We start from the raw sequence: 24,145 nt of genomic DNA, 5'->3' as shown, positions 1-24,145 counted from the left end.
CATCATTTTATTATTTAAACATTCATTTGTTTAATTATTGTTCGTTCGTTCGTTAATACAATCACACAATCTTACATGCAAACAAACGTTCCGTCCGTCTTGCAGATTCAGATTCTGATTCAGCTATAACCAGCAGCCGTTCGTCCATACGGTCGTTCGTTCGTTCGCTTTTTTTTTTTTTTTTTACAATTTGAGCCATTTTTACCCAATTTCGTTTTTAATTTATCGTTATTTTTTATTATAATTTAATTTTGCACTTTTTTTCTTAATACGTTCGGCAATTGTAGTAAAACCAATGAACATTTAACAGTATTTTGTGTATGAAATTAATCGCGTAAATTGTGTGTTACTCTGAAGTGAATATTATTTGGTTTTCAACAAATTTAATTAAAGAAATAAATAACATCTTGATATTTACACAAAATAAGGAAAATTTTTTAAAAATTTTGTGTAAAAATATACTTGATGTTGAAAATATTCCATAATAAAAAAGATATGTTTTGAAAAGTGCCTGCAATAATACAACAAATGTTTTTATAAATTAAATATTAATTCAAGTTTACTTAGATTTATTTAGTGTCAACAAAGTGCTTGGAATTTTGAAATTATTTTTATGATAATTTGCAAATATTTTAATTAACTAATTTAAAAACATTAATAATAATAAATTAAAAGCGTGTTGAAAAAAATTATTTGTGTCCAATTTGTCATATGCAAATGTCAATGCATTGAAATGTAAGTTTTAAATCAACAAAATGCTAATTTATTAACCCATTTGAAGTCATTCAAAATTACAAACGTAGTTAGCAAAACCATTAGTTTAAATTTTAATTGCAATAGCTTTATGTGTGTTTTTGTTGGTAGCCTTACTAGCTACTTACTACATTACCTGGAGTTTATGTTTTAATTTGAACTTTGATATATTGGGTCCAATCCAGTGTTTAAAAAACTAGACTACAAGTAGCAGTAGTAATTTATTTTCTATTGCTACCTTAAAAAAGAAAAAGTTTTGATGTAGCAGTCATTAGTTTTTTATTAATTCTGCTACTTTTAAAATTTAGTAGTAATAGAAGTAGCAGTTGAGGTAGTAGAAGAAGTAGCAGTTAAGTAGCAGTTGAAGTAGCAGCTAAGTAGCAGTTGAGGTAGCAATAAAATAAGTCAAAAATAAAAATCTTCAGCCAAAAAATTATATTATGTGTTGTTGTTGTGAATGTATATTTGTGTATGTTGGTCGTGTTGTAAACAAAAGTTCGGCTTTTTTGTTATACACACAGAAAACACGATCTTTCTGTTAGCAACACGAACATCTGAGACGAATAAAATCGAATAATTCTTTCAAACTCTCTCAAAACAAAAACAACACACAGTGTTGAATTCTGTCAATTTTGGTGTTATGACTGAAGATTTTCTTTTTTGACTACTTTTATTGCTACCTTAACTGCTGCATCAACTGCTACTTTACTGCTACCTTAAAAATAAAAACTCTATATAGAGCAGTAGCAATGATTTGTATTTTTATGCTACTACTCCATTTACAATTCATGTTTTATTACTACTGCTCTGTTAAGAGTTTTATATTTTGAAGGTAGCAATAGTTTTAAAAAAACAAGAAAACGAAAAAAGACAAATGCTACTGCTACCGCTACATACACTTTTTTGAAGCAGTAGTTGTAGCAACAGTTAAAAATTTGTTAGTTATCGTAGCTTTTTAAACACTGGTCCAATCCACATAATTCCCCTGGAAATACATTTGTTGATAGATAAAAGGAAATAACTACAAAATAAAAGGATGTTTTTATAGTCGATAGAGTCAGAGATAGAATAGAATTTATGCCGTTTTCTTTTCAGGAATAAATGATGCCTTTGTTCTGCCTTTTTTGTACAATTTTATAAAAGGGTTAGAAAGGCAGCATTTTTTAAACAGCTGTTCTTGTTATACCCTTCACCATGAGTGGCAACGGTATATATAAGTTTGTAATTTCTACATTTTTCATATGCGACCCCACAAAGTGGGTATATAGATATATTATATATGTATGTTTGTCATTCCGTTTGTAATTTCTACATTTTTCATTTGCGACCCCACAAAGTACATATATATATTCTGGTTCGTCATAGATAGCGAAGTCGATATAGCCATGTCCGTATGTATGATGCATCAATAAAATCGAGGAAATCGGCCCACAAATGGCTGATATATAAGGAAAAAACCGGGACAACCTCGATATTTGGCCTATTTTTGATCTGGATTACTAAGTCATTAATATAGACAATATGGATATCTAATGATAGATATTTCAAAGTCCATTACAACGATGTATATAAGGCTATAGTAATTTGGGAAAATCGGAAAAATATTTTTTAACCCGATTTTTTTTTTACCGACAAATTTTGTTTGTCATAAATTTTTTTCATTAAAAAATTAAAAAAAAAATTGTATTTCGAAAAAAAGAAAAAGTTTTTTAAGTATAATTTGCCCTCTTACTTGTTTTTGAAGTTTGTTTGTGTTAACGAAATAGATTATTTGTATTTTTTGATTAGAAGTATAAAAAAGAATAGTAAAATAGAATATTTAGAAGTTACAGAAAATCCCATAAATGGCAATGATTTTTGTGAGTTAAATAATAAGGTTCCTAATTTCCAGGACATCTTCCGTTCCAGAGAAATATTAAAAAAATGTATCAATATCGGGATTTTTGTAATACTAAATTAAGACAAAAAACCAGTAAAAAATTAAGTATTTTAGAAGAAATGCAAATCAGACTGTACTTAAAAATGCGGTAATCACAACAGATGACTTATCTTTTGAATAAGGCTTTTGTCTTAACAACTTATATAGTATTTTGAAGGGTCATATCTGTCACTTATTCTCACTTAGTGATTGAACATTATAGAGTAAACAACAATGTTTTTTTTTGCTTCGAAAATGTCGAATTTTGTATCAACAAAGCGGGAAGTTTTGCTTTACTTTTTAAATTTGAAAATAGTGCCGCTGAAGCTTATGGTGAATGTGTTCCATCGGTTTCAATGTGCGGTTCAGAAGTACTGGTTTTGACATGGAAGACAAAGATCGCCCAGGCCATCCAAAAAATTTGAAGACCAAGAATTGAAGACATTACTCCATGAAGATTGTTGTCAAACACAACAAGATCTTGCAAAATCAGTCGAAGCTACTCAAGCATCAATTTCGAAACGTTTACGATTTCCAGGATTCATCTAAAAGCATGGAAATTGGGTACCATATTCACCTGACCAATTCAAGCTGAAAGACCTAGAATGATGATTTCACATGTAAGAAATAATGCTTGAACGCTATAAAAGAAAATAATTTTTGAACCAAGTCATTATTTGCCATGAAAAATGGATCCATTACGTTAACCGGAAGCGTAAGAGATCGTATGTGAAGCGCGGCCAACTAGACGAATCGACACCAAACCCAAATATCCATGGCGCTAGGGTAATTCCCTATAAACGCCCAGAATATTCGGCCACACATGAAACCGTAATATTCCTTCATGACAACGCTCGGCCACATGTTGCAATACCTGCTACAAAATATTTAGAATGAAGTGGTTGGAAGTTTTTCAATCGATGCAGAACACTCCCTCTGGGATACGCTTCACTTTGGAAGAGAGTATCCAAAATTGGCTTGATTCTTTCAGCAGTTATTTTGGCTCAGAATCCATATGTTGCCAAAAAGATGGTAAAAGAACAAGCTAGCAATAGACAATACTTTGAATAAATTTTTATAGTACAATTGTTTCAAAATAAAAGCTAAGTAATATTAAGTCATACAGCCAATATTACTTAATTTATAGGAAATATGTTATAATTGAGGATTTTTGTGAAATCGAGACGTTAGCCATTTTAACACCAGGTTCGAAGGTAAAACATAATATAAAGGCAATGATTTTTTTTGATTTTTTAGCAGAATCATTCCACAAAAAATCTTGAAATTGGGTGATTTTTTATGTTTTAATTTATTTCTTCTTACTTTTTATCAGTGTTTAAAAAGCTACGATAACTAACAAATTTTTAACTGTTGCTACAACTACTGCTTCAAAAAAGCGTATGTAGCGGTAGCAGTAGCATTTGTCCTTTTTCGTTTTCTTGTTTTTTAAAACTATTGCTACCTTCAAAATATAAAACTCTTAACAGAGCAGTAGTAATAAAACATGAATTGTAAATGGAGTAGTAGCATAAAAATACAAATCATTGCTACTGCTCTATATAGAGTTTTTATTTTTAAGGTAGCAGTAAAGTAGCAGTTGATGCAGCAGTTAAGGTAGCAATAAAAGTAGTCAAAAAAGAAAATCTTCAGTCATAACACCAAAATTTACAGAATTAAACACTGTGTGTTGTTTTTGTTTTGAGAGAGTTTGAAAGAATTATTCGATTTTATTCGTCTCAGATGTTCGTGTTGCTAACAGAAATATCGTGTTTTCTGTGTGTATAACAAAAAAGCCGAACTTTTGTTTACAACACGACCAACATACACAAATATACATTCACAACAACAACACATAATATAATTTTTTGGCTGAAGATTTTTATTTTTGACTTATTTTATTGCTACCTCAACTGCTACTTAGCTGCTACTTCAACTGCTACTTAACTGCTACTTCTTCTACTACCTCAACTGCTACTTCTATTACTACTAAATTTTAAAAGTAGCAGAATTAATAAAAAACTAATGACTGCTACATCAAAACATTTTCTTTTTTAAGGTAGCAATAGAAAATAAATTACTGTGCTACTTTTAAATTTTTCTTTTATTAGTACTACTACAACTACTGCTACCAAAATGTGAAGGTAGCTGTAGTAGTAGTAATTATTGACTCCGAGTTTTTATTAATTTTTTAACTAGACTACTTGTGTTTTTTCGTTGCTACTGCTACTTGTAGTCTAGTTTTTTAAACACTGCTTTTTATAATAAACTAACTTTGATTAAAGTAAAAATGCAATTGTTTTGATTTTAAAATTATACACAAAAAAGTTTGGCGGCTAAAAGAGTTAAATATAATTTTTTTATTAAAATCCACCAATAATTACATAAGATTTTGCTGTATTTTAATGAGAAATCTGAAATATTCAAAATTTTTACCCCAGTGGTGAAGAGGTTAAAGTCTCTTGAATTCGGTAAAATAGTATATATTTCCTATGGATTTAGTGTTAGTATTCAAAGATTGTTTTCATAAAACTGAGCAACAATACCAAATAAAACTGAGCAAATACCAAAAATTGCGATTTTGCTGAAATTCTTAAAATTTAAATTCTGACATCTAACATAGGTTCGACAAAGGTTAAACAAATTATTTTACATCTTGAACTGGAATCTTATATTATTGATATCAACATATATATATTTGCTTTATAATAATATCTATAAAAACTTGTATTAAATTCCTTAGATTTTGAACTATATTCTTTTTAATTTTTTAAAAAACTAACTGCTTTAATAAAACAAATATTTCTACATTTAAATATAATTTAATCTTTTCTATCTCTCTTTTCAGTAAACTTGTCACAACTAATAAATAGATAAAGTTTTTAATAAAAAACAATGAAAACAAAGCTAAAATGTTAAAGTGAACACAGAGAAACATCAGATAATTTACTTAAGAAAAAAATAATACAAAGAAATAAAAACAAATAACCCACAAAAGAAGAAACTAACAAACCAACTGAAAGCAAAATATTGTGAAAATGTTTGATGTGAACAATTTGAATACAACAGCCACACTAACAAATCTAATAGAAAATGTTAATCAAAGTAATCAAAATAATACTAATAATGATAATCTGCTATTGTCCGCCCCCATTACATCGTCAGCCTACGCGACACAAAATGACAACAACTCCTCAATGCTGCTTACGGACTTGGTGGTGAATGCCACAGCGGCTGTGGTTGATTATGCCGCACAATGGCTGACAACAACAATAGCAACAACAGCCGCAAATTTAAGCAGTATCGGCAATGAAACCAACACCTCCTCCTTCTACACATTTCCAGCGCATTCGCCCACCGATAGTATTTTAAATTTTAACACCACCCCATCAATTGGTGCTGGCAGTTATACAAATTTTACAAATCCTGCCACCGACAACATCATCAACACCACCTCCTTGTCCTCCTCCGCCACATTCATGCTAAATGCTGATCTCATTGGGGAAAATCCAAAATTAGCTGATGATGGCAATAACTATGATGACTTGAATGAATGTCATCCAGATAATCCAAAGTTTAATTGTTCACGCGAGGATTATATTCAGTTCATTTTAGGACCTCAGAAGCTGCCGCTCTACAAATCTCTGTTGGTAAGTTGTGTTTGAAGTTTGCTATTAAACAGAAATAATTTTGAAAATAATTTTGTTAAATTTCCGTTTTGTCTATTGTTTAAATTTCGTTTCTTTGTATAACACGTCGCATTATTTAGTAGTTCTTGTTGTCGTTGTTTGCTTTTTATTTTCTATTAAAAAAAGGACATTTTTTTTTTGTTAGGGAAAATTTATTTTTACTTATTGTTGCTAAATGATGCGTGACTTCTTCAACTACTGGAATTTATGTAACTTATTTACTGCATACACTTCGTTGTTTATGAAAAGGACATCTTAAGGAACATTAAATTATTTAGATTTTTTTTGCGTTTTTAAAGATTATTCCAGGTCTAGCCAAATTATTGTGTGACAAATAAGCATTTTCCTGGAAAATTTTGGTATCCAAATAAAATTTAACAAAAATAAGTTTCATATATTGAGTGTCTGACTTAAAAAATTCGGTATTTTGGGGCAGAATCAAAATTGTTTGATGATAAATCTGGCAGTTCTAAACGGCTATAGTCCGGTATAAAATTTGACGTGGGCGTAGACAAGAAGTATTAGAGTATAAGTTATTAAAATGGACGCTACTAATACTCCAGGGGCGGCGCTATGGGGACTCAAAGTAGGGTACCTTCGACATGTAACATTTATAAACACGTGCCATTATTTCCCATCCGATTTCAAAGATTTTTATATTTTTGCAAAGCGCTCGGATAGGCCTTGAAAAAACATTCATAATTTCCGAGTTATAGGCATTTACAAATTGAAATTTTAAAATTTTGCAGTCCCCTTTTGTAAAAATATAGGACGTACTTTTGCTAGTTTGACAACTAAATTACCAATAGTATACAAAAGATTTTAGATCAATATCTGTTATGGATCCAAAAATAAACGATTTTCAATTTAAAAATTCAAAAATTTTTCGATTTTTGCTGTTTTTTGGGCGATAACTCTTTTGTACTGTAACTATAGGATTGCAAATATTAGGAACATTTTGATCCACATTTATTCAGAACTAATTTTTTTTTGTTTAGATAAGTTCATTTTTAGTCTTACAAAAGGAATTTCAAGCCAACGCCTCAGTTAGATTTAAAACTCCGCCCTTAAAAAATATTGTACTTTTTTTTTATCAAATTAAAGAAGTAAGCAAAACTTCCCGCATATGACGATTTGTTGGTACAAAATCCGACATTTTCGAAGCAAAAAAATCATTGGTATTTACTAGGGTATTCAATTAATCGGTTTTCTGGTTTAATCGGTTAATCGAGCAAATAATTAATCGAGGTTTAGATTTATTCGGATATTAATCGGTTAATTTAAAATTATTCGATTAACCGAATAATTTCTATTTTAATTTTAAATTGAAAATACAACAACGAATTTTGTGTACAAAAACATAAAAAACAGCAAATAAGGTATTTGAGATCATTTTGGTAAACATATCGCCTATTTGCTGCAACAACGTCATAACTCAAACTCCGTGTTTTTTGAACTGAGTATTGCAAAATATGCGCCGTTCTTTCATATATTTTATCAGTTTTCAAAAAAGTTTATTTTTTGTGGGAGAGTGTTTATACCCTACACCATCATAGTGGGGAGGGTATTATGCGTTTGTGCAGATGTTTGTAACGCCCAAAAATATTAGTCTAACACCCACCTTAAAGTATACCGATCGACTTAGAATCACTTTCTGAGTCGAATAAACGATGTCCGTCCGTCCGTCTGGTCGGCTGGCTGGCTGTCCATGTAAACCTTGTGCGCAGAGTACAGGTCACAATTTTGAAGATATTTCGCTCAAATTTGGTACATATTATTTTTTCGGCCCAAGGACCAATCCTATTGAAACTGGCTGAAATCGGTCCATTATTTCACCTAGCCCCCATACAAATGTTCTTCCGAAATTGGACTTTATCGGTCATAAATGTTTAATTTATAAATGTATCTCCACAAATTGCGCTCCAAATAAGTTTTATATATACACAATTCATGTCACCAAATTTTGTTACGATCGGTCCATAGTCATATCTCCCATATAGGCCCGCTTCCGAAAATCACTTTAACGTGCATAAATCGCTTAAAAATGTTGGTATACACACAAAATTCAACATAGTTAACTTTAATATAGACATAAATCACACGACCCAATTTCATGGTGATCGGTCCATAATTGGTCATAGCTCCCATATAAGGCCCACTTCCGAAAATCACTCAAAAATATAAATTATTGAAATTTTAAAAGAAACATTTCGTTTGCTCTTTTACTTAGTGTAGGGTATTATGTGGTCGGGCTTGACCGACCATACTTTCTTACTTGTTTTTTGTTGTAAACATCAAAATTAAAATTCATGTTTTCTCGATATTTGATAAGTAAAAATTTGGGTTAAATACAGATTAGAAAAATATTAACATCTACTATTTATATTTCTGAAATCGCATAATTTGTTGAAAATTTATTTAAGAAATAGAAAAATGTCATAAAACATTCAAAGACGTTTTTCTCGAAACGACTTTTTTTGACTTTTGCAGCAAATGAGCGATGTGTGAGATTTTTAGGGTTTTAGTGAGATCTTCTGACATAATCTTTTATAAAAAGAATATAATTTAAACGATTTTTTTCTTTAGATTTAATAAAACTTTTCTTGAAAAAAAAACTCTTTCGCTGATTGTATATGTTGGAGAAATCAAAAGCATGATAAAGAATATTCCTTTTTGGATTGTTTTAAATTTTGATTAATTTAATAGTTTCGTTTAGTTCTGATGTAAATTAAATATGTCAGTTGTTATACATACTCACTAATCATGTTTATTGGATGTTCAAAAAATATCTAATTTTAATTCGAAATTTGTATTTGAATTGAAAGGGAAACATAAATAATAAAAACAAATTTTAAAGTGCAAAAAAAAGGAATTACGGTTAATCGGTTAATCGACACAAATTAATCGGTTTATTTGTTATTTGAAAATCGGCAATTTTAAATTATTCGAACAGTTAACATTCCAAAATTAATCGGTTTTATCGGATTAACGGTTAATCGATTGAATACCCTAGTATTTACACTATAATTTTCAATAACACAGTACAACACGAAAAAAATAACCATATACGGACACCACTACGTGATAAAACCACCGTGTCTCCCAGTTTTGCCCCAAGTCATGCACTTTTTTATGGGCCCCGAAAGATTTGGGCCCTCGGTGTTATTTTTGCAAAAAAAAGATAATTTTCTCAGGCTCATATCTTGCAAAGAGTTCGAAATTTTGTTTTACTCTCTGAGGCAAAGTTGTAGCCCTTGTCATAAAGAACAAAAATTGTGAATATATAAAATCAAAACAATTTCATCTTCAAGATCAAAATCGCAAAAAACTTTAACAAATTCGATTTTTTACCTTTTCCCCCCTGATCAGGTCCATAGGTAGCAAACCATTCAAAATTCAAGGAAACAATCAACTACAAAAATGTACCTAAAATCTCAATAAACAACTTTCGAGAACATATGAACTTCCTAGGAATGATTCTTAACACCATTTAGGTTAGTAAGAAAAAACTAAGGAATTAAGTGTTTTGGGCCATAAACTATTTTTAAAGCTGCATACTTTTAGGCAGCTTCAAAAAAATGTATTTCTAAAATTATTTCGAATTCCTAAGAATTGTTTGGTTAATCTTTCATATCTTTAAGTATGTGAATGGTCAGTTCTCTTTAAATTCTTAAGGCACTTATGTTTACCACGAACTGTACAAAATTTATTTAATAGAAAATATGAAAATATCTTTAAGCTAAAAATATATCAAACGTAACAAAAGTAAACATTAAGGTTGATGAAGCAAAACAAAATAGTTTAAAAGCATTATAAGATGAAATCTTTTTCTTTGTTTTCATAATTTAAAAGATTTTGGATACAAAAGACAAATTCGCAATGAAACTGGAAAGGTTTAAAGTTAAATGAGGAAAAAAAAACAAAGAAAATGAGACTCATTTAATTTAAATACACAATGATAGCATATTTTTAAATATATATAACAAGATTATAGACTTTTAAATATTTCCATTATTTACATATTTAAAACACCAAATAAATTTAACATTTTCCCTTTCGAAATCATCTCTATTCCATTTCTTAAGTTATTTAAAAACCAGAGCAAGTGTTAGACAAACACAACCGAAATTGCTAGATAATTTGAAATTATTTTACTGTCTGCAAATAGACACTTATGAATGTGTTATTTTTTGACCCTTATTGCATTATCCTTGAGATGATTGTTATTGTCTATTTAATTTGGTAGGGAAAAATATAAAACGAAAAGCAGTGGCCACCAGACCAGCATTATTTTCATTGGAATATATTGTACAAAAAAAGGAACACAAACTACCAACATGACACACATTATATTCATATCACGTAGTTTATTTAACAAAAGTTTATTCCAAATTGAGAGTTTTTTCTGTTTTTTTTTTTTAATTCTACTTACTCGTACTCATTTCTATACAGCCTGAAACGAAAACAACTTGTTAGCAACCAAATGCTTGAAAAAAAACTGGCTGGCTGGATAAGTAGACAGAAAATTTTAAATTTGATTAAGGCATTTTTTTCTCAACTTAATTTAAAAGAGCTTAACAAAGGAAATCTTTAAAAGATTGAGTAAAAATTTTTAGTAATTTTTTATTAAAGTGTGTAACTTAGTTTAATTTAGTAGACTTAAAATAAAGTATAGCGCGGGTCTGGTTATGTTTTCCGAGCTTTTAACTGAGCCTGATGTAATCGTATTCACCGAAAATGATTTATTTTCGTTTAAAGCATTTTGAGAATAAACGTAATTCTCAATTGTTGAGGAGACTAGCTATTATCAGTGGTCGGCAGTCATAGCCACCATGGTCAGAACATGATATGTTATTTACTCAAAAACTCACAATAAAACAAGTAAGAGTGCTATATTCGGCTGTGCCTAATCTTATATACCCTTCACCAAATTATACTTCAAAATTTTAAATATTTTTAGGTAAACAAAATTTAATTTTTTTTCATTTTTTGTAAAAAAAAATGTTTTCGATTGTTATTTAAAATTTTTTTTTTTAAATTTTAAAATTTTTTTTTGTAAAAATAAATCGTGTTAAAATTTTTTTTTCCGATTTTGACCCATTGTAGGTCCATCTTACTATGGTCATATATACGTCGTTGCAAATGTCTTTGAAATATCTATCATTAGATATCCATATTGTCTATATTAATGTCTTAGTAATCCAGATATAGGTCAAACATCGAGGTTGTCTTGGTTTTTTCCTCATATCTCAGCCATTTGTGGACCGATTTTGCTGATTTTAAATAGCAAAATTCTCGAAAGCATGTCTGACAGAATTATTGAAGATTTGGATCCCGAAGATATCTGGGGTCTTCAGAAAATTGATTTCAACAGACAGACATGGCTTAATCGACTCCGCTATCTACACGCAGAGAAAAAATATAGTTGATCATTGTTACTGTAACCATTTCAATATTGTTACAAGTTTTTTAACAATATTATAGTCACAGTAACCATTTACATGATTGTGGTAACCATAATATGGTTAATTTACGATTCACATGATTGTATCAACCATATATATGGTTACAGTAAACATATATATGTTTGTGACAACCATTCATATGATGAAGGACTTATCATATTATGTTGCTCTCGGCTTAAGGCTTATCATAATCTGAGAACAACTTATTATGATAAAATTATTCATCATAAATATGGTTGCCACAAACATATATTTGATTACTGTAACCATATATATGGTTGATACAATCATGTGAATCGTAAATTAACCATATTATGGTTACCACGATCATGTAAATGGTTACTGTGACCATAATATAGTTAAAAAACTTGTAACAATATTGTAATGGTTACAGTAACCATGCCCAACTATATTTTTTCTCTGCGTGTATAAGGATCCAGAATATATATAATTTATAGGGTCGGAAATGAAAAATGTAGAAATTACAAACGGAATGACAAACTTATGTATACCCTTCTCACGTAGGTGAAGGGTATAAAAACCGGTCAGATTGCAGCAGAGAAAGATAGTTCATATAATGTTATTATAATCCATATTCAAATCCCCTTTATACCGACCACTGCGATTAATATCAAAGATCAATTTGAAAACCTTTGAGTAATATTTAACTCTTTCCAGTTTTCCAAACCACCAAACTAGAAATAAGTGGACTCATTAAGAAGTCTTATGAATGGAAAGATCCTTTTTTGTAAACATTCCTTGATGTAAATTTCGGTATTTATAGAGCCCTTTGTAACAAATGTTTGGCTTTTTTGCCACAACTGCATATTGCTTGCCATACCAAGAACTTTTTGGGAAAATTTAATGCTTTTGGGTCCTAAACTTTTCTACAACATTTCCTCGAGCATCAGCAACATAAAGATATTGACCCGGAATCTTCGAAGGTATATGTTTTGTATAAAATTTGACTTCAATTCAGTAATTCATTTTTTTACCATTGAAACTGATGGGTCAGAGTTCCCATAGTATTTATCAAGCTTAGCCTTTATTTGAGTGCTTTTTATCCTCAAGGAGGTAGTCTGCTATCAAAGTTCAAATTTTAACAGGAGTCAACTGACAGATGCCTGTTGACAGGAGTAGTGAGGCCTTTTCAGTTAAGAGCCGGGAAATTCAAAAAGTCGCGGTCTCCTATTTCTTTAAATATTATAAAAAACAATTTCTGTTGAAATTCGTAATAATCGGTCAATGATTTCTACTAGCAACTAAATACATTTCTTCCCGGCGTATGAATATAGAATAGTAGTTATTATCCGTATTGGTATTGAAAACATAAATAATTTTATAACAAATGTACAAAAATCTGTGGTGGATATATAAGATTCGTTACGGCGGAATATAACGTTCTTACTTGTTAATTGTCATGCTTATTAGAATCGAACATTTTTTTTTTAATTTTAGATATTGGGAGCATCGATAAATCGTAAATGCCACCCTAATTGGCATTGGTGGGGGCAGTCCCATAAAAAATAAACTTAAGGCTACAAAACAATATACAGACATATACATTAGAGTGGCCCTTAATAAACGAAAGTTGGATTTTTGCCAGTCTCACACCCCAGTTTGGTGAACATTGGTAAAAAATCATACTGAGAAAAATGTGAGGTAAATCAGTTGGGGTTAAGACGTGCCTCAAGCCCTCTGAAGCTTTAAAATGCATTTACAAGGGGAAAAAATGCAATTCATTCAGTTTTTGTAAAAATTTTGCCATTAAAAAGTTATTTTTGCAATTTAATTTAATATAATAGAAATGTGTACGTAATTTTCGTTTTAATGAGACATAAAAAACTGAAAGTGGTCAAAAAGTGTCTCAGGCTACTAGAACAAGAAATGTAGGAACAAAATTAACATATTTTGAGAAATATTAAAATAAAAGCGGCACCTTCCGTGCTTGTACAGCCTTAACGAAATTCAGTAAACCATTTCTTTACCATTGAAACTGATGGGTCAGAGTTCCCATAGTATTTATCAAGCTTAGCCTTTATTTGAGAGCTTTTTCTCCTCAAGTAGGTAGTCTGCTATCAGAGTTCCAATTTTAACAGGAGTCAACTGACAGATGCCTGTTGACAGGAGCAGTGTGGCCTTTTCAGTTAAAATATATCCATATTTTTGTCTTCGTAGGATACTGTTAACCTATTCCCAGGTATTACTAAAAATATAAAAATTTTGTTAATCAAATTTCAGTATTTTTTGATCATCTCATTGAGATTTATTGAGAATATAATAGGGAATAAAAATATGATAAAGTTATGAAAATATCTCCTATAGTTTTTCCATACCTGCGATTTAAATTTTGAAATTTTCGAGAAAAATTCGCCTTATTTTGGAATTAGCTCAATTTCCTTACTGTTATGAATTTTAAGTAGAACCTATTCAGAATATTATAGTCCAGATAATTCTAAATATACTATGAAAGTTTTACTAAAATTAGGAAACGTAAAATTTTTCAATATTTGGAACTTCTAATTTAAAGATAGCGAAATATTATTTATTTTTGATCCGATTTTGATGAACGTTATGAAAAATATAATATGAGGTCTAGTATTTATAACAACAGGTCAATAATGGAAATTAACCCTTAATGGCACTTGGGGTTAAAATGACACTCAAATTTTAACAAAATGCAGATTTGCCTAACATTTTTTCAAGATGATTTTTGAAAATCCAATTTTCGTTTATTAAGGCCACCTTAATATACATACAATATCAATTTTAGCTAAATATTTGCATGTCGGATATTAATGTCTTAAAAAAAAGTGAAATAAAAGAAACAAACAAAACAGCTGTAAAAAGCTCTTAACAAGAATATAATTTTCTTTTACCCCAAATGCTGCTGGTAATAAACAACAACAAGAACAGCACTAAAATGGCCAACTTCCTTTATGGGATTTTTCTACCTCCTTTCTGGCCCTCCTTCTTTTCCTTCCTATCATATTATATTTTTGGTTTTGTTGCCTTCAAACTTAAATATTTTAGTAATTCGAGCGTAGAATTTAATATTGTTGGCAATTTAGTTGTGCTGTTATATTTTTTCAATATTCCAAATAAATAACATAAGTATAATAGACCATGTCGGCAAAAGTTGTTTTTGTTTTCTTTCTATTTTTAACAAATTTATGCTAATTATAGACATTCACTTTGACGCATTGTTTGTTAAGAAATATGGCAACGAAAGTAAAAAAAAAAAACATTAACGCCAGTAAGTCCTTAAGCAAGTTTTTAATGGTCTTCAATTATTTAGGCATTGATGAGCAAAACATCAATCAAATATTCTTATTTTAGTTTAGTTAAAGAAAATACCAAACATTTGATTGTATTTTTTTCTGTTTTTTCTTAAGCGAGAAAATAAGTTATTTTTGATCATTATCTGTATTACATTTAAAACTGTAATACAAAGATTTTTAAAGAAATATTTAAATTATACAAATTATTATAGAAATTTTGGTATATATTGTATCATTGTATAGATCTTAAATTTAAACATTTGAAATTTGTTTAGTCCTTTTATGTTTAACTTCCTTCCATTATCCTTCAATCTTGTCTATTTAAAATTGCAAACAACAAGGTCCTATCGTTTAGTTGTTTTTATCAAGCTTATGAATATTTCTTTGTCATTATTTCTTTGGTATAGAAAACTAATTGTTTTTCTTTTCGGAAATATTATATATTTGCTCAAATTATGGTACTTATTATGGACCAGAAACCTTAACAAACCTATTTTTCTTTTATTTTCAGTTTTAATTTCATTCATTGTTTTGTTTTATTTCAAAGAAATACCTTTTTTGGTTATTATTTCATTCATGTATTGTTTTAAATAAAACTAAAGAATTCTATATATTTTTTTTTATAAAATTATTATTTCATTCCTATATTTTATTACAAAATGAAAATTGTATGCTAGAAATAATTGCGATGTTTAAATTATATAGTGGTGCATCATGTATTTTCTTTCACTATCATTATTCTGTATCATGTAGGTATGAAAAGTTGTTGCCGGAGGTTTTTTTTTAAATAAATACACAGAGAAAACAGATTCGTTGTTGTCACAATCGAATTTCTTCGGTTGAATTTAAGGACTGAGATCGAAAAAACACACGTTTTTCATTAAAACTTTTAACCCAAGTATTATTTGATTTCTTTTTTTTTGGATTAAGTTACCTTTGTCAGTTATTATGTTTAATGCCAATTATGTTCATTTGTTGTTAATCTGATTAAAATGAGTGATGAGAAAAAACTGCGCTCCAAAATTATTAAATATTTTCAACAAAACCCAATTCGGTGCTACAATAAGTTGGCCAAACAATCAAAGGTCTGCCGTCAAACTGATTCCAATGTTATTAAACATTATCGAGAGAACTTGTCCGTTGATAGGAAACCTGGTTCATGTATAAATAGAAAGCATTTTCAATAGAGCTGCCAACACATAAGGTAGGAAAGCAACCCGGTTAGCTCAGTACTCTGACTATTTATATAGGTTTAAAAACATACAAAGCTCAAAAAGTTTCTGACAGGAACTCTGCTAAAAATTTAGAGGCCAAAGACAGAGCTCGGAAATGAAGTATACAAAAATTTGACGTATGGAAAACTTTTCGCAGCTTTCGGGTCAATATTTTTATTTTGCGGATGCGCTCGAGGAAATGTTGTAAACAGTTTAGGACCCAAAAGCAGAAAATTTTCCCAAAAAGTTCTTGGCATGGCAAGCAATATGGATTTGCGGTAAAAGAAGCCAAACATTTATTACAAAGGCTCTATAAATACCGAAATTTACATCAAGATAAGACTTTTTAATGTGTCCACTTATTTTTGGCCTAATTTGGCAATCTGTCACTATGGTAATCAAGGTCTTGAGTGGTACAGGAACAATAATGTCGTATTTTTACCAAGAGAGGCAACTCCTCAAACTGCCTGGAGCTAAGGCCAATGAAGAGATATTGGAATCTTGTTAAAAAGAAGTGAAGAGCACAAAAAGGTGTCCAAAAGTGTGTCAGATTTTAAACGGAGATGGACTACCTGTTCGAACAATGTAACAGAAAGCACTATAAAAATCTTAATGGAAGGGTTTCCGCAAAAGGTTCATATATTCATCAATATTGATTAGAACTATAAAAATAATAATGTAAATTTAAATTGTAGTAACAATTTCAATCAAATAAAAAAATCAAAACTGGAAGTTTAGTGGTTTCATTTTTATTAACATACTAGCTTGACCCGGTGCGCTTCGCTACCCCTGTCGAAGTAAAATAAAAAAAATGTGAAAAGATTTTATAAGCTAATAAATGAATATAGTTAATATCGGAATTTCTTGTTTGTGATTAATTGCATACTATGCCGTTGAAGGTATAAAAAATATCCTGTGATTTTAAAAAATCTTGAAGCTTTTTTTAAAACATTCGCCTATTTTTAGTTAGACTCCTTATAATGATATGAAAGCTGTTTATTATAATAGTTAAAGTAATGCTTCAAATTAGTTATTTTGTTACCATTGTAGATAAAATATATAAATATTCGAATATCAAGTGAATCTAATTGTAAGAGTCTTTAAACTTTTTGTAAATTACGTTGATGCCAGTGTCCTGTTATGCCAGAAATTAAGAAGGGGTGCCACACCCCATGTTCCCATCCGTCACATTTTTGGATAAACTTCATGTACTGATAAGAAATAGTTCTGCAGATATTCGAAAATACTATTTTGCATGGGAAGTTCCACTTATCCACTCCCTCCCATTCAGCTATTCTATGTAAAATGATAAGAGAGCTATTCGGGCAAAGTTGGAAGAATCTAGTAATTATAGATCTCAAGATATTTAGAAATAACTAATTACTTTGTATGGGAGGTGACTCACCCCGAGTTCCGATCCTTCCCATTTTTTTTATTAACTTGCACTGATAAGAAATTAACTCATATGAAGTTTGAAGCCTTTCACATTTACAGATCTCCAGATATTCGAAAATAACTATTTACTTCGTATGGTAGGTCCCACGCCCACTAATTTAATACCGCCCATTTTCAGCCAAACCATGTAAAATGTTAAGGGTGCTATTCGGACTAAATTTCAAGACTTCAACTATAATTGTCACCATATAATTGAAAATAACTATTTACTTTGTATGGGAGGTGTCACACCCCCTGTTCCGATCCGTCCCATTTTTGGTTAAACTTCAAACAGTGATACAAAATTGATTCGTATAAAGTTCTGCAGATATTCGAAAATAACTATTTACTTCGTATGGGTGGTACAAATTTTGCCCTCTTTTGTCCCTTTGTGATCCAAGTTAAGAAAAACTATATAGTCTATTATTGCCTCCAAGTAAAGGAATATCTATGTTCCAAATTTCAATCAAATCGGTGTTGCCGTTTACTCTTGATTGTTTAAGAACTAAAGGTACTAATTTTACCGGTTTTCCCCCTATAAATCCCTTTCTGGTCCAAGTATTAAAAAAAGATATAGACTATTGACGCTTCCAAGTAAGGAAGTATCTATGTTCCAAATTTCAATAATTTCAGCCGTTTAGGCGTGAAGCTCAAACAAACCAACAAACAAACAAACTTACAAAGACATTTATATATTTATATGGATATGTACGATTTTTTTGATCTCAGTCCTTATATTATCGATCGAATTCGATTAGAAATACTGAATTCGGTGACAAACACTGAAACCAGCAGTAAGACAATTTGAAATAAATTTTATAGGTTTAACAATTTAAATAACACTGGCCAACAAAAAAAAATTAGATCATTTTTGTAGAATAAGCTGGTCTGAGTTTTTTTTTACAGAGGCTCAAAGTTTTAATTTGTTGGTCGAAGGGAGTATTATACTAAATAAAAAAAATGTTTTAAATTAATGTGTAAATAAATTCTTATTGCCAGAGTTAAATGATGGAATTTCTCCTCTCCTCTCTTTAGGAGTCAATTTTTCGAGAAAATCAAAAAAAAAAAAAGATCCTTTAAAAAAGGTAAGAATTAAAATGTGCTACGAAAAATATTGCCGGAAAATTTTAGTGGGGGTCACCAAAGACACCAAAGTTATAAATAAAGCACTTTACGCTTAATTAGCAAGCCACCTTGAGTCTCACATTTTTTGAAAAAATCCATATAATCTGAATCAGCTGAAATTTAAAATATAAGTAGTCTTTAAGATGGTCGATAATAAACATGCATACATATGGGCATCGTACGTGACATTTGTACGACCGAAATAATTTGGTCTTTAGGATCCATTCAGAGGGTACTATATTTAAAAAAAAAATAATAAGTTCTTTCGAAACATTGTTATCCAAAATATCGAGCGAAATAAGGGTATATCGTACGTGACATAAAACGAAAGTAATTTTGAGGTACACGAATCGTGAGAGGCGTTCTGTTTTCTTTTAATTTCTTAGACTAAACCAAATATTTTCACATTACAATCCGTCATATTAAAATAAAAATAATCTTTGGATGATTTTATAATAAATACAATTTAGTATCGTACGCGGCAGATTTTTCTATTATATTAAAACAATATATTTTCTGTAAATATATGTATGCAAAAACTAAAAAATAAATAGAAAAATATATATTCGGTTTCAAATAAAAAGTTGATAATAGCAAAAAACAATCAGAGTCAAATTAAATTAAGAAATTAAATATTTGTCAGTTTAAACCATTGGTAGGCAAAAAGAGGCATTTAATTTGTGTGCTTTTTTGGGTAAAAAATAAAATATCCACATCAACATCAAGAAACTGAATGAATTGTGTGTATTTTTACGCTCTATTACGCTCTTTTGTTCACATTTGGGTTGTTTGACGAAAATCATCGTAACCTGAACAATATGAACGCCTACCATGGGTTTAAACTATTATGTTTGTCCTTAATAAGCTCTAAATACCTTCACATATTACAATTTTAGTGTTTTCTCCTGTTCAGATCATCTTGAAAAAAGTTTTAATGGTTTTTGCTTTTATCAGTCGTGGTTGTCATTCTCGTGAAATTGCCCATATTCAAGTTATCTTTTAGTTCATGAGATATTTAGGTTTATTTATTAATTTTTTTTTTAAATATCAGCAATATTTCTGATATTCCGAATAAAATCCAAAATTGGAACATGCCGTATTATCAAGTTTTTTTTTTCAAAAAAGTCGCAATATTTTTTCTATTATAGAAAACAAATTTCTTAATTAAAATGATTTTTTTTCTATTCTGATATAAAAACAATGCAATTTTCTTTCTTTTTTTTAAGAAATTAGGTTTTCTTTCTGTGAGTGTAACACAAAAACATACAATGTATAATTGCATTCCTAGTCTTTAATATATTCGTTCAAATAATCAAACTAATTAGGGTAGTTCTTGTTGGACTGAGTTGTATGATTGCATCTTCATGTTGATAACAAATCTTAATATACTATTTTGATTTTGAATATACAAATGTAAATGCGTTAAATAATTTTTCAAAAGTAATTCTGATTTAAATCTTGTTCGAATCTAGATATCACCCTAATATATATATATTAAAATGACAGTGTAACACAATGCTTGAAAATACTTTTAGTTTTTTCAAGGAAAACAAAAATATTGAAATTGTTTGTTTGAAAAGCGTATTTTGTCTTTTTATTTAAACTTTAAATGATGTTTTCATTGTAAGGAATGAATGAAACACAATTTAACTCATACATATATGTATGAGCCGCTAATTTAATACCGTTTTCTTCACCCCTTTTCCAGGGGCAGGAAAAGTTCAGCACTTTTCTTTCAGCAACGAACATGTCACAATTAAAAATATTTAACAAATTGTTTAAAATTATTAGCCCATTAATAAATGAATACCTTTAAATTTCTTCTTATCCCTACACTGACCCATAATGATCTGCAAACCTTAAAGCAGTAAAATTGTTTTGTTTATCTAAATGAATTGTAATTAATCATGCAGTTATTATAAATAATTTTGCACATTTTTAGTTCACTGTCATCTTATTTATTTTCTTGTTTTTTTTTTTTTAAATGTAGTACCCATTTGTTTCTTTGGTAATAATTCACTTTTAATGGCATTTATTGTTTTTAAATACTTTACAATTGAAATTGTTTAGCAAACAGTTGTAAATTAATTTTGAATTGAAAACAAATTACAAATTCATGACATTTCGAAAAAAACAAAACAATATAAATTAAAATTTACTCGCTTTATATTGACTCACAGGCAATTTTACGTGATGCTTGTGGATGTAGTTAGGTCAGAGGTGCCCAAATAGGGGGGGGGGGCATTTAAAATGTAATGCTTGTTTTTGTAGCTATTATATTATGAGGTTTATATTAAAATAAAGTTTTTTAAAAGGTACATTTACTAAAAAATAAACTTTCTCAAGATCGCATTTTTTAAAAATGTTCTATTAAAAAGGTACATTTTAAAAATAAAGTTTTTTCGGCTGTGCCAAATCTGTCTGCCCGTCTGTTGATTTCAACAGACGGGCAGACAGCCGGACATGGCTTAATCGACTCCGTCCTTCAAAAATTTTACGCCACTTTTTTCAAATTAAAGAAGTAAAGCAATACTTCCCGCATATGACTATTCGTTGGTACAAAATTCGTCATTTTAGAAGCAAAACACTAGAATGTTCAATAACAAAGTTAGAATAAATGACAGATATGTACCCTTCAAAATGACATATTGGCATAGATGACAGATCTTTTGAACGCGTTTTTTGTTTTTAATAATTTTGATATCTGTAAAACTAATCTTTGTTAAGAAGGTACATTCGATCCCTGTTTCCTTCTAATGAACCTCTCGCTATCTTAAGAGTTTACTTTTTTAAGAAAATACTTTGATCTGTCCCTGCTTCCTTCGAACTAACCACCCTCCATTGCCACTATCAAACCACTTTAAGAACAGCTGTCCTTTCATGTATGACTGGATGATGCAAAGTTGAACAAATAACAAAATAAAAAATGAAATCCCCAAAAAAAGGAGCGTTTTCAATATGAATTGTTTGTTTATTTATGTATTTTAGGGTTTTATTTTGGCAGCCTTTGTTAGGCACTTTTTTATGCCCTTAAAGTTCTGTTTGTATTATTAAATGCTTCTTTTGTTTAGAAAATGAATATGCAATTTTTATTCGTATTTTTTTTTTTGGTAAAAAATACAAAAAATGAAATCGTTGTTTATTTTATTGTTTTCTTAAAAAAAAGAAAACGATAAAAAAAAGAAGCAGCAAAACAAATAAAGGGAAACAAATGTATTTTAATGCTTTTAATACTCAAAGAGGTGGCAGTGTCGCGCGTATTATGTGAAGGTTTGTAACTCAGAAAGGGGCAGGAAAAGGCCACTGACAAAGCTAATAATAATTGTTTTAATTTTGTCTGGTTATTTCTTATATTTTGTTGAAGTTTATTTGATATTATGAGGATATTATTTATTAGAATATGTGTTTTATAACCTTTTATTTTTGGCAACTTTGTGGCAATTATCATACAAATTTGCTGTTCAAAAGAATTATTTTTGGAAAATTTTCCTTTACTTTATTACATTTCATTTTCATTATGATAAAAATTATGAAAAAATGAGAAAAAATAAAAATAAAACAACATGAGGTTTATTTAACTTTATTGTTTAAATATTTTCCAAATAACAATAAAAATGAAAAACCACACTTATACAAAAATAGCCTAAATTCTCAATACAATGGTAACTTCTTCTTCACTCATTTCATTTACCTTTCATTAAATTATGTTTTGTATTGTTTCTTTTTTTTTTGTTCTTTTTGGTTAAAATTGTTAGAATATTAAAATCCTTTTGTGTGGCAGGAATTACACAAAAATCCTTTTGTGTTTTTTTATACTAAGTGAGAGAAGTTATTTGAGTTGTAAAATTTAATTTTTTACACAATCTCACTTGAACACCATTTTGATTGGTTTTAAACTGTTTGTTGCTCATTTTAAAAGACCTTGAAGAATTTTCAAAAAGACCTTGAGGAATTTTCAAAAAATTTTGAAGTTATTTGTCTTTTATAATATTTTCTAAAGTGTTGAAATAATTTTCTGCATAATCCAATGAATTTTGATGCAATGAAAATTTACATTAAAATTCAACCAACGTAACGCTTCATTGGATTATTGAAACATGTTTCATTAAACCTATATCAATGAAATGGTGCATGAAATCAATGAATATTTAACATTGGCTAAATAAAATACATATAATTCACTGGAAATATGAAATGTCAAATTTTAAATGAAATTATTTAAGTATTTTAATGAAAAAATTCGTAATTTTAATGAATTTATTTCTTTATAAATATGATTTGAAATTGTTCGTCTAATGAACGATTTCATCGGAACAATGTCATAAATTTTACGAAATAATTTCATAAATTCGATATAATAATTTTATAAATTTGATGGAATAAATTCATTAATTTAATGAACAATTTAATTAATTTAATGAAATAATTTCATTAATTTAGTGAAATAATTTCATTAATTCAATGAAATAATTTCATTAATTCAATGAAATAATTTCATTAATTTAATGAAATAATTTCATTAATTTAGTGAAATAATTTCATTAATTTAGTGAAATAATTTCAGTAATTTAGTGAAATAATTTCATTAACTTAATGAAGTAATTTCATTAAATTTATGAAATTATTTCTTTTTATTTAATTGTTTTCTTTTTTTTTAATAAAATATTCAAATATTTGTCCCTTTTTCTTAAGCCATTTAACAAAGAGCATTCATTTCATGTCTCATTTTGATGAAACAAAATATTATTTATTTATTTATTTATTCATGTTAAAAGTTTTCCTTTTTTTACTAAATAAAAAAATACATCTAGCAATATATAAAAATATATATTTGTTCATTTCATTAATAATAATTTCATTAATTTAATGAAATAATTTCATTAATAATAATTTCATTAATTTAATGAAATAATTTCATTAATTTAGTGAAATAATTTTAGTAATTTAGTGAAATAATTTCATTAACTTAATGAAGTAATTTCATTAAATTAATGAAATTATTTCACTAATTTAATGAAACAATTTAATTAATTTAATGAAACAATTTCATTAATTTAATGAAACAAATTCATTAATTTAATGAAACAATTTCATTAATTTAATGAAACAATTTCATTAATTTAATGAAACAACTTCATTAAGTTAATGAAATTATTTCACAAAATTAATGAAATTATTTCATTAAATGTTATTAGGAAAAACCTAGACTACGATAGGTAAAAAGTTTAATTTTCAAATTCTTCTATCAACTCGGATCGAGAATAAAATG

At 28.8% G+C, this 24,145-nt stretch overlaps 1 protein-coding gene across 1 annotated transcript in view; it reads left to right on the top strand.

Moving 5' to 3' along the window:
* Positions 1-468: 468 nt before the first annotated feature.
* Positions 469-24,145, top strand: part of CapaR (Capability receptor) — an 83,626-nt gene continuing 59,949 nt past the window's right edge. Inside the window, exons 1-2 of the mRNA XM_065505397.1 lie at positions 469-735; positions 5,517-6,318. Coding sequence (XP_065361469.1) covers positions 5,707-6,318 — 612 coding nt within the window. The 5' untranslated portion in view covers positions 469-735; positions 5,517-5,706. The remainder of the gene's footprint in view (positions 736-5,516; positions 6,319-24,145) is intronic.

This window comes from Calliphora vicina, chromosome 3 (genome assembly GCF_958450345.1).
Source record: "Calliphora vicina chromosome 3, idCalVici1.1, whole genome shotgun sequence".
Classification (NCBI taxonomy): Eukaryota; Metazoa; Arthropoda; class Insecta; order Diptera; family Calliphoridae; genus Calliphora; species Calliphora vicina.
This window is presented reverse-complemented; position numbering and strand designations above follow the sequence as displayed.